We start from the raw sequence: 12,264 nt of genomic DNA, 5'->3' as shown, positions 1-12,264 counted from the left end.
CTTTAAAGCAAACCAATGTAAACCAGCTCTGCGTTATTTATACCCATATGGAAGAAAAATATATTTGAAATACTAAAATTTGGGCCATATTCGCATTTCAACATGCAGTGTGTATATATATATTATATATATAAAATGTTTATTATTATACAGGATTTCTATAGCGCCAATAGTTTGCTGAGCGCTTTACAATATAACGGGAGACAATACAGCAACAATACAGTTCAATACAAGAGGGATAGGAGGGCCCTGATCCTGGGAGCTTACAATCTAGGAATATATATATGGACTATTGCAATTCCCTTCTCACTGGCCTACGCAAATGAGCGCTATCCCCACTCCAGTCGATCCTAAACTCAGCGGCCAGACTCATCCACCTCAACAACCGCTCCACATCTGCCTCCCCCCTCTGCCAATCCCTTCATTGGCTCCCGATTGCCCAACGCATCAAATTCAAACTGCTAGCTCTGACCTACAAAGCCATTCACAACGCCGCCCCAAACTACATAACCAACCTGATACCCAAATACTACCCTACCCGTGCCCTCCGCTCCTCACAGGACCTCCTACTCTCTAGCTCCCTGGTCTTCTCCTCCCACGCCTGATTGCAGGACTTCTCTAGGACTTCCCCCATCCTCTGGAACTCCCTACCCCAATCCATCAGACTGTCACCTACCCTCCTCACCTTCAGGCGCACCCTGAAAACCTATCTCTTCAGGGAAGCCTACCCCAACCTCACCTAACACCTGACCTCACCTAACAACTAACCTCCTCCACTCCTCCCACCACTCCATCCCCCACAGCTATCTCCTCCTGTACCACCTTCCCCTCCCTCCTAGATTGTAAGCTCAAAAGAGCAGGGCCCTCGAACCCCTCGTGTAGTGTATTGTTACTGTCTTGTCTCATGTTCTGTCCCCCTTGCTACTGTACAGCGCTGAGCATACCCTTTGGCGCTATATAAATACTGTATAATTATATATACATACACACACACATACATACTGCATGCTGAAATGTGTTTTTTATATATTACAAAATATATGAAAAACATATATGAACAATATTTTTTAAAAATATATTCTTCAGATTTTTTTTAACATGTAAAAATGTCGTTTTAACATATATTTATACATATATTTGTAAATGCATTCCAAAAATGTAGATTTGTATCTTTAAAGACATGCAGTATATTTGAAAATGTAAAACACATTTCAACATACAGTTTTATATATCTATATCTATATATATATATATATATATATATATATATATAGATATATATATAGATATATATCCTAGATTGTAAGCTCGAAAGAGCAGGGCCCTCAAACCCCTCGTGTATTGTATAGTTACTGTCTTGTCTCATGTTCTGTCCCCTTTGCTACTGTACAGCGCTGAGCATACCCTTTGGCGCTATATAAATACTGTATAATAATAATAATATATATATATATATATACACACACACTGTATGTTGAAATGCGTTTTACATTTTCAAATATACTCTATGTCTTTAAAAATACAAATATACATTTTTGGAATTTTGCATGTTCTCCCTGTGCTTGTGTGGGTTTCCTCCGGGTACTCCAGTTTCCTCCCACACTCCAAAGACATGCTGGTAGGTTAATTGGCTCCTGTCTAAATTGTCATAGTTTCATCCCTGGCCATGTGGGATCTCCTGTATGGTGGGGGTTGGGGAAAGACCTGGCAACCTACCCTGTAAAATAATTGCTAAGAGAATTAATGGAAAAAGTCGCTTACGAGTGACAGTCTATGCAATCGCCAAGGGTCGGATACGACTGAATGGATAGATAGATATAGCGCCATCAGCTTACGCAGCACTTTAGACATACATTGTACATTCACATCAGTCCCTAACCCTCAAGGGGCGTACAATCTAAGGTCCCTAACTCACATTCATACATACACATACTAGGGCCAATTTAGACAGGAGCCAATTCACCTATCAGCATGTCTTTGGAGTGTGGGAGGAAACCGGAGTTCCCGGAGGAAACCCATGCAGGCACAGGGAGAACATGCAAACTACAAGCAGGTGGTGCCATGTTTGGGATTCGAACTGACAACCCTAGAGCTGCCAGAGGAAACCCACGCAGGCACAGGGAGAACATGCAAACTCTAGGCAGGTAGTGCCATGTTTGGGATTCGAACTGACAACCCTAGAGCTGCCAGAGGAAACCCACGCAGTACAGGGAGAACATGCAAACTCCAGGCAGGTGGTGCCATGTTTGGGATTCGAACTAACGACCCAGGTGAAAGTGCTAACCATTTAGGCAATGTCCTGCCCTAATCAACCCAGGTAATCACCGGCCATGCGAATGAATAGCTGCGACTACCGAAAGCCTGTCACTGCAGTGTATGGGCTCAGTAGATTCCTGCCACTGGAATTCCCACCGAGGCTAAACGCCTTAGCAAATGCATCCTTCTCTCTGAGCTGGCCTGTGTTTCTCCATACGGCCCATGGCTTTCATGGCTTTCAGTCCTGGCTGTTTACCACACTCCCTTCTGCCTCCTCCTTATTGACTTTACTAAACTCCGTCATTGTTAAAAGGTTTTCCGTCAGCTCGTTCCACCTACTCAAACATGGGAACGCCAAAGTGGCATAAATCCCATCAAACGCCCCCAGTACAGCGCATCACACCTCCCTGTGACTATTACTAAGGAAGCCCAGACTCCCTCCCCCCCACTGCCACGCCAAGTGTCGGGAGGGCTGCAGGCCCCGGCTAGGCCTTTTAGTTTTGCAGGGGAGCAAAGATTGAGTATTGATCCGCAGCAGGTCCATAATTCAGTGCTTGTCTCTGCCAGACGGCCTAAAAATATATCATTACTATGAAATGATCCAATTAAGTTTTTATAGCCAGCGCCGGAGAGAGGATGCACTGCCTGGAACACAAGACCCCAGCCAATACCCTCCCCCCACAGCTTGACATGCACAGCCCAGACTTGTGTGGGGGCCGCAGCCAAGCTCATTGCTCAGCTAGTGATAGAATCATTCCTTGTGGTCTTTATGCGATCCAAGAGATAATTCAAGGCTCTCGCACATTAAAGTGATATTAAAAGTACACTTTTTTTTTTTTCAAACAAACATGTTATACTTACCTGCTCTGTGTAATTTTTTTACACAGAGCAGCCCCGAACTTCCTCTTCCCTGCCACCCCTGCTGGTGCTCCTGCCTCCTCCCCCTAATGAGTGCCCCCCAGTGCAAGCTTCCTGCTCTGGGGCATTCTTGCGTGCTAGCTCCTGAGCCGCCTCTATGTTTCTATGAGACACACAGACAGGGTCGCCCCCCCCCCGCTACCTCCTTATTGGCTGTGATTGAGCCATTAGCTCCCACTGCTGTGTCTCAGCCAATGAGGAGGGAAAGACCCGGGAGAGATAGCACTCCCGTGCACAGTGCTGGATTTAGACGGGTTCAGGCAAGTATAAAGGAGGGGGGGGGGGGAGGGGGCTGTGGGGGATGCAGCACATTGAAGGTTTTTTACCTTCATGCATAGCATCCTTCAGCCCTTACAATCATTTTAACCACTTCCAGTCCGGACACTTTCACCCCCTTCCAGTCCGGACACTTTCCCCCCCTTCCAGTCCGGACACTTTCACCCCCTTCCAGTCCGGACACTTTCCCCCCCTTCCAGTCCGGACACTTTCCCCCCCTTCCAGTCCGGACACTTTCCCCCACTTCCAGTCCGGACACTTTCCCCCCTTCCAGTCCGGACACTTTCCCCCCCTTCCAGTCCGGAAACTTTCCCCCCCTTCCAGTCCGGACACTTTCCCCCCTTCCAGTCCGGACACTTTCCCCCCCTTCCAGTCCGGACACTTTCACCCCCTTCCAGTCCGGACACTTTCCCCCCCTTCCAGTCCGGACACTTCCCCCCCCTTCCAGTCCGGACACTTTCCCCCCCTTCCTGTCCGGACACTTTCCCCCCCTTCCTGTCCGGACACTTTCCCCCCCTTCCTGTCCGGACACTTTCCCCCCCTTCCAGTCCGGACACTTTCCCCCCCTTTCCAGTCCGGACACTTTCCCCCCCTTTCCAGTCCGGACACTTTCCCCCCCTTTCCAGTCCGGACACTTTCCCCCCCTTCCAGTCCGGACACTTTCCCCCCCCTTCCAGTCCGGACACTTTCCCCCCCCTTCCAGTCCGGACACTTCCCCCCCCCCTTCCAGTCCGGACACTTTCCCCCCCTTCCTGTCCGGACACTTTCACCCCCTTTGAGTCCGGACACTTTCACCCCCTTCCAGTCCGGACACTTTCCACCCCCTTCCAGTCCGGACACTTTCCCCCCCTTCCTGCCCAGGCCAATTTTCAGCTTTCAGCGCTATCACACTTTGCATGACAATTGCGCGGTCATGCATCACTGTACCCATAGGAATTTTTTAGAACTTTTTTGAGACAGATAAAGCTTTATTTTGGTGGTATTTATTCACCACTGGGATTTTTATTTTGTTTGCTATATAAATGAAAAAGTCCAAAAAAAAGTCCAAATAATATTTCATCATAAATCTTGGCCAAAATTTATTCCGTTATCTTTTTAGTAAAAAAAAAATAAAAAAATAACCCAAATTAGTTCATAACCAAAAATTATAATTTTTAAACATTTTTATTTTTGTTTTTATATTATTATTTACGGGTTTTTTTTAACATACTGTCACCCTAGCAGTACAGTGTCGCCATGATGACACTGTACTACTTGTGGGGGGTGATGAAGATTTTTTTTTTTTTACACTGATTGCTTTTACACCCATAAAGGCTGTAAAAGCAATCATTTCTCCTTCGCTCTGGCTGCATTCTTGCAACCATTGAGAAATACTGTGTGAGCTGTGATTTATCATAGCCTGTCACATGGTACAAGGCTGTTGTGAATAGCCCTGTACCATGTGATCTCTGTGATCATTCACAGATTTCACACATAGTAAGCAATGATGTCAGAAGTGACATCTTGCTTATTACTCTGCATGTGATCACTGATTGGCCAATCAGTGATCACATGATCGGAACCTCGCAGAGAGGTCCCGTCCTACGATCAGTGTTCCACTGTGCCTAGAGGACACAGCGGGCACTGGATCGCGGTGCTGCGAGCTCCCAGGGAGCCCGCACAAGCAGGGGGCGGGGAGGCCGTTTATAAACAGCCACCTGACCCTGCACTGGCACCGTCCGGCCGTTTATATACAATGGCCGGATGGGAGGTGGTTAAAGTGACACTAAATTCTGCTGAAAAACAAAATCCCTTCTATTGCACTAAGCCTCCTCCAAATCTACGAATTACTGTTTTTTTTTCTGCCACTTTTTGTTAGAGGGTGGCTACCACTGTATGTAGGAATGCAGTTACCCTTCTCTTGCTCGCGCTCAAATTGGACGATGGGATATGACAAGTTAATGAAAAATAGATTACAGGGCCATTAAGTAGTTGGAAGTGTATGAATTATTTTTCGGGGAATAAGGATTTTGTTTAGAGGCACTTGTCAGTACCTAAATGCAGCTTGACAAAAAAAAATCACCACAAGGGACATTCAAATCCTTTTACAGTTGTGTTCAAAAGTTTGCATACCCTAACAGAAATCGTTACACTTTTGCAATTACAGTGCCTTGAAAAAGTATTCCTACCCCTCGAAATTTTCCACATTTTGTCATGTTACAACCAAAAATGTAAATGTATTTTATTGGGATTTGATGTGACATAGTAGCACATAATCGTGAAGTGGAAGGAAAATGAGAAATGGTTTTCAAAATGTTTTATAAATTAATATATGAAAAGTGTGGCGTGCATTTATATTCAGCACCCCGGAGTCAATACTTTGTAGGACCCCCTTTCACTGCAATTCCAGCTGCAAGTCTTTTTGGGGATGTCTCTGCCAGCTTTGCACATCTAGAGAGGGACATTTCTGCCCATTCTTCTTTGCAGAATGGCTCAAGCGGTCAGATTGGATGGAGAGCGTCTGGGAACAGCAATTTTCAAGTCATCCCACAGATTCTCCATTGGATTTGGGTCTGGACTGTGACATTCTAACACATGAAGATGCTTTGATCTGAACCATTCCATTGTAGCTCTGGCTGGATGTTTTCGGGTCATTGTCCTGCTGGAAGGTGAACCTCCGACCCGGTCTCAAGTCTTTTGCAGACTCTGATAGGTTTTCTTCGAAGATTGCCCTGTATTTGGCTCCATCCATCTTCCTATCAACTCTGACCAGCTTCCCTGTCCCTGCTGAAAGAAAGCATCCCCACCACATGATGCTGCCTCCACCATGTTTCACGGTGGGGATGGTGTGTTCAGGGTGATGTGCAGTGTTGGTTTTCCCCCACACATTTTACTTTTAGGCCATAAAGTTAAATTTTGGTCTCATCTGACCAGAGCACCTTCTTCCACGTTTGCTGTCCCCCCCCCATGGCTTCTCGCAAACTGAAAACAGGACTTCTTAAGTCTTTCTATAAACAATGGCTTTCTCCTTGCCACTCTTCCATAAAGGCTAGTTTTGTGGAGTGCACGACTAATAGTTGTCCTGTGGACAGATTCTCCAACCTGGGCGGACAATTTGCATTCTTTTGCACGAAAGCTGCGCATGGAACGCTCATGGACTTTCTAGCACAACAATGACCCTAAGCACAAGGCCAAGTTGACCCTCCAGTGGTTGCAGCAGAAAAAGGTGAAGGTTCTGGAGTGGTCATCACAGTCTTCTGAACTTAATATCATCAAACCACTCTGAGATCTCAAAACATGTGGTTCATGCCAAAGCCAAAATGCACAACCAAAGATTTGCACTACCTGGAGGCATTTTGCCAAGACGAATGGACAGCTAAACCACCTGCAAGACTTCCGGGCCTCAAAGACAACTATTACAAAAGACGGCACACTGCCATTGATGCTGAAGGGGGCAAAACACAGGATTAAGAACCTAGGGGATGCAGACTTCTGAACAGGGGGCATTTCATTTGTTTACTTGTTGCCATGTTTTGTTTTATAATTAGGCCATTCTGTGATGGCCTACAGTCATAGAATATGAAACCCATAAGAAATATAAGAAATGGGTTTTGCCGGCTCACTCATGTTTTCTTTAAAAATGGTACACAATGTGTATTACCAATTCTCCAAGGGGAAGCAGACGTTTGAGCACAACTGTACTTCTGAAAGCTTCTCTCAGCTTATGCTTGCATAAATACCTATCAGTCTGTATAAAAGCAAATACAAAAACACACCTCAGGTTACAAACTTGTAGGAAAGAAAACAAATGTAATAAACATTTTTAAAAAATCAAACACAAGGGACATAATTTACAGTCAGTAGGATGTGTCCCTTGTGCCGATTCCTCTTCTGTTAGCAGAAATCATTCTCCGTCTATGACCCTCCCACCCCCACAATCTTCCAATGCACCAAATGTTAATACAAAGAAGGGGCTGTCACAGGCTCCCATCAAGACGGCCCAACAATGCTCAGCTCCTCCATTCATAGAAGCGGTCTGACAGCTTCTATGAATGGAGGGGGCAGAGCTATGAATCGTCTGCCCCCTCCATTCATAGATCATGTTTCATTCATAGAAGCTGTAGTATGGCTTGATGGAGCAGCCGGTCAGAAAGGGTGGGCTTAGGTGGGTGAGCTTATGATAGCGCTTTAGTTGTACAGAAAGGCATTGGGGTTTGGGAGGCATGGATGGAGGAGAATTTCTACTAACAGAAGAGAAATCACCGCAAGGGTCACGTCCCCATGACTGTAAATTATGTCCCTTGTGCTGATTTTTTAATGTTTCTTATATGGTTTTATTTCCTACCAGTTTGTAATCTCAGGTGTGTTTTGTATTTGCCTTTAAAATTGTGCGCAATCTTGAGGCACCCCATTCTAAAATGTAAAAACCAAACTAATAGTTTTACCCAACAGCAACATCCACACACGTAGGACATCTAACTTTAGGGGGAATTTATTCTTCCAAAGAAAATACACACTAGTACTAGTACACTACTAGCACACTAGTACTGACAGCACTTCTCCCTCAGTTTCTCGCCTTCATTCAGCTAATGTGACCCCCAGTGCTGACAGAGAGAGGCAAACAAGGATGTTGTGCAGGGGCCCGACGTCATCCTTATCAACCGATGACATCATTGGTTGTTAGGATGCTGGTGGGTGGAAGGTCATATTGGTGCACAATGAAAACCTGTTAACTAAAAAGCAGGCTTCATCCACCCGCTGCTTATATACAATTTTTTAGGCATTTTGCCAAGGCACCCCTGAAGAAACCTGAAGGCACCCCAGGGTGCCTGAACACCCTGGCTGAAAAAGGCTGGACTAATGTATTTCTGCAAGCCTAAGCTAAAAGCAGCTTTCAGAAGCAGGAAGATTTGGCTTGGAGCATCTTAAAATAAAATGCAGGTATATACCTAGTGCAAAATAGGACTGATTACAGCACCATGAACAGTAATTTACTATTCAATCCAATCAGCACTTTTTATCAGTTCAAAATCTATAACACCTTTCTGCATTACAGAGAACTAGGCCTCTCTTTTCAAAATTTAAAGTGGATCTGAATGCAAAAAAAGCTAAGTTTTGCGATTATTATTAACATCTATAATTGTTAATTATGACTATGTGGTACCCTGAAAGATGTACTTTAAGTAAAATTTCTTCTGAAAAGCAGTAGTGTACTTCCTGTGCCTTGAGCCTAATATCTGTATATCTGTATGTCCAGAGTGAGATGAAAGCACTGCTGCCTCTGACTGAGTCTCACCAGATTTGAAGTGGGTTTTGGTGATGTCACTCCTATGCTACTCACTGTTCTCCTTGCTGGAGAGGAAGCTGTACCTGAGGACCTACAGTGCGAGGATCTCCCTGCTTCTGCTTTTTTTCATTCTGTGCGTGCTTCCTCCATCTCTCCTGCTTTCTCTGACTAATAGTTCACCAGATTTGGAGTGAGTTTTGGTGATGTCACTGAGAGGGCCTTCTTTAACGTGGGGCAAAAGGGGCAGCTGCCCTGAGGCCCAGTCCTTGTTGTGGGGCCCAAAGCAGCTTCTCATTGAACCCGCACAGCCCACAAATTGGGGGCCCCATGGGCACTGCGGAGCATCGGAGTACATGGGAGGCAGATAGTGCTGCCTGTGCTGTATTATTCCACAGCCAGCGGGGAGCAGGAGGGTCTGGAGCTCCACTGGCATCTGACCTTACCCAATGCAGCCTGTATGCTTAGGACTCAAGAGGCTACGGGGTATGGAGTTGAGTTCGGAGTGGGAGCGGCAGCTGAGAGCCTGCAGATGGTAAGCCCTGCTGGTCAGAATGAGGTAGGTCCTTCTCCCCATATAGACCAGCCTGTTGACTGTTCCTAAACCTTGAACTGGCTGTTGTTCTGTTCACCAATTAGAACAGGCTGGCCTAGCACCAGCACATGTTCCTTTCACACATTCTGAACAACACTGCTTGATGGGCTTGCAGTGCACTGCATTGTCACGGATCCACGGTCGCCGCCACCAACATGCGACAATCGCACGACCGCGACTAACAGTAATACGTCACGCCCACGGCATCAGACCCCAGACCTTCTCACCAAACTCGTGACCAAAGGACCGGCCAATCTAAAACCGCGGTGTGACGCGCGTAACAAGGCCCCACCCAGCTGCACCCTGCACAGCGATTGTCCAGCTAATGGGCTACAATCGGTGCCTGCAGCCTGAATGCGCTTGCTACTGGGTCAGGTTAATTACGCAACTAACCCTTCTACTGCCACCACCGTCTTGAAATGTACAGAGAAGACGGACTCTGTCAGAAATACACTATAATGATTGAAAAGTCACCTGTCCAATATGGTCAATTGAGCAGGGAGTAAACAAACACAGTAGCGTCTCTTCAAAAGGCAGGAATTCGTGAATTGCAGGTAAGCGCTTAGAAACAGTTTAACACTTTCAGAAAGAAAGATTTATTACTAAAAGAGTCAAACAGGTGCAATAAAATATTTACAAAGATGTCACAAATATATATATATATATATATATATATATATATATATATATATATATATATGTATATAAAGACACAGCAAAGAGATAATTAGGAATGAAATTACAGAGTTAAGTTACTTGCCCATATGCCTGGGTTTGCAGATCCAAGTTGCGGAGCAGGACGATTCTTTATCTCCTCCTTCGATGTTAGCTGGGAGATCTGTGTCAAAGCTCTAACTTGTCTCTTCTTAAAATCCCTCTCAAAGGGAGGGGGGCTCTGACTATAGTTTTGGGAGTGGTCATTGGGAAACTCTGAATTAAACTAAAGGCTTCATACCCCATGATAAGAAACATACAGTTAACCTGTGGAATGTTCCATTACTGCTGGTCAGTTTGATGATGTGTGGGCTTGCACAGTTTTGGGTCAATGCTTCCCAGCTCTCTGAAAAAGGCTGGCCTTATCAGAAGGTAGGTGAGAAAGGTTACAGTTTCCCCAGACTGCTGGCACCATCAGGAATGCTTCACCTGGTTGACCCACACCATCTGTCAGGAGATAATGTTTGCCTCTCAGGACTGGAAAGGGGGGATGTGAGGAATGATCGAGGAATACCTCAAATAACAGAACGGAACAAGAAAAAGGAGAACTCCGCTTCCCACTCTGATGAGTTAGTTTGCTACATGCATCATCCCTTTTTTTGTTTTGTATCGGATTTATTTGAAGTGTACAAAACATAAACTTAATTCACTGCAATGTTGGCAGTGCGATGTACTGTGCTGCCTGATACTGCAGTGCGTTTTGGGCCGGTGTGCTGTGATAAAATGCAGCATGGCTACATTATATCGAAGCACTAGGCTGTATTATAGTTTGAATGTGACACATAGGAAACAAGTCTATGTATGCATTTTTTTTGGAACGTTAGGGTGAAAAGTAAAATTGCATATATGGGGGGGGGGGGGGGGTAAAAACTTTTTTCCAGGGTCCATTCAATATTAAAGATGGCCCTGGTCACTGCTATGCTGATCACTGTTCTTCTTGCTAGAGAGGAAGCTGTACCTGAAGACCTGCAGTGCAAGGATCTCCCTGCTTCTGCTTCAAATGTCAGTAAACCCATTTATTGCTTTCAGTTTATCTGGGTGCTCATTACTTTTTCCACAAAATATTTTCTTAGCACATTTTTAAGTGTTGGACAGAAGAGTTGAAACCCTTGCCAGGTTATTTTTTACTGCCTGTATCCTGCTAGGGAGGTTTCCCTCACTTCCTGTTCTGGAAACACAACAGAAAATGAGAGGAAATCTCCGGAAAAGTGAACAAAATTCTCATTTTAGAAAGTAGTCAGAACGAAGCGCAGTTAGTCAACAGTTGCAGATCACAGAGCCGCACTGTAACTACCAGGCGAGTGTTTATCAGCGTTCTGATGTTCAAATGAAATATCCTATAATAGATTTGGGAAGGGTCTGAAGTATACTTCATGTACTCACCGTATGATCTAAAATAGCGTGCGCGATTTCATGACTCAGAATGAAGGCAAGCTGGTTACTGTCTGCCACTGCACCCAGCATACCGGTGAACACAAATATCTGACCGTTCTGCAAAATAATACACCATATGTATAAATATAACATACCCACTGCAAACAAATACTAAATCAAAACTACGGGCAGGTGAAAATGTAGCCATTTTAATCACGTTATGTATTCCTTGATAATATATAAATGTATTTTTAAAACACAGCTAATGTGGGTACCTAAATCTGTCTTTATATTAGCTTCTTGTAAGTTCCTGCACAGTGACATTCATACTGGATGCAGCAGTAGACTTACCGACTGAATCTGTCCAGGTCTTTGGGTCTGTGCACATGCACAAAGAGAACAAAAGTTTGGGTCTTCCCTAATAAATTGACTTTGCGCATACACGGGAAACCCCTGCACGTACGCAGATGGTTGGGGAAACTCACATGTGTGCAGATGTGCTGCAGGGTCGCTTGGAACCCAAAGCACTGCAGCATATCTGCGCACATGAACGGAAAAAAAAATCATAATTCAATAAATGCTGAAGTGCTAAAGCACAAAATAAATGTCATCAAATAAAAAATTAAAAAACCTTTATGTCCAATTGTAGGAGATTGAAGGTGGGGGGGGGCAGGGCAATATGACCTTTAGGATGAAGGTCTGCTTTATTATGATGATTTGCTATATTCCTCCATGCCATCTAGAGGCCATAATTTTTTTTTTCTTGAAATACCACAATCAGGAATATACCTCTTTAAAGCCACTAGATGGGGTTGATGATCATAGGAAATCAACATACTAAGGAAAACGTGGTCAGAATTTATTATGG

The 12,264-nt window shown here is 44.8% G+C and overlaps 1 protein-coding gene across 1 annotated transcript in view; it reads right to left on the bottom strand.

Annotated features, from left to right (window-relative positions):
* Positions 1 to 12,264, bottom strand: part of OMA1 (OMA1 zinc metallopeptidase) — a 113,760-nt gene that overhangs the window by 68,157 nt on the left and 33,339 nt on the right. Inside the window, exon 3 of the mRNA XM_089656553.1 lies at positions 11,406 to 11,513. Coding sequence (XP_089512679.1) covers positions 11,406 to 11,513 — 108 coding nt within the window. The remainder of the gene's footprint in view (positions 1 to 11,405; positions 11,514 to 12,264) is intronic.

This window comes from Staurois parvus, unplaced genomic scaffold, assembly GCF_062004578.1.
Source record: "Staurois parvus isolate SC_StPar_1 unplaced genomic scaffold, SC_StPar_1.0 ptg000917l, whole genome shotgun sequence".
NCBI lineage: Eukaryota > Metazoa > Chordata > Amphibia > Anura > Ranidae > Staurois > Staurois parvus.
This window is presented reverse-complemented; position numbering and strand designations above follow the sequence as displayed.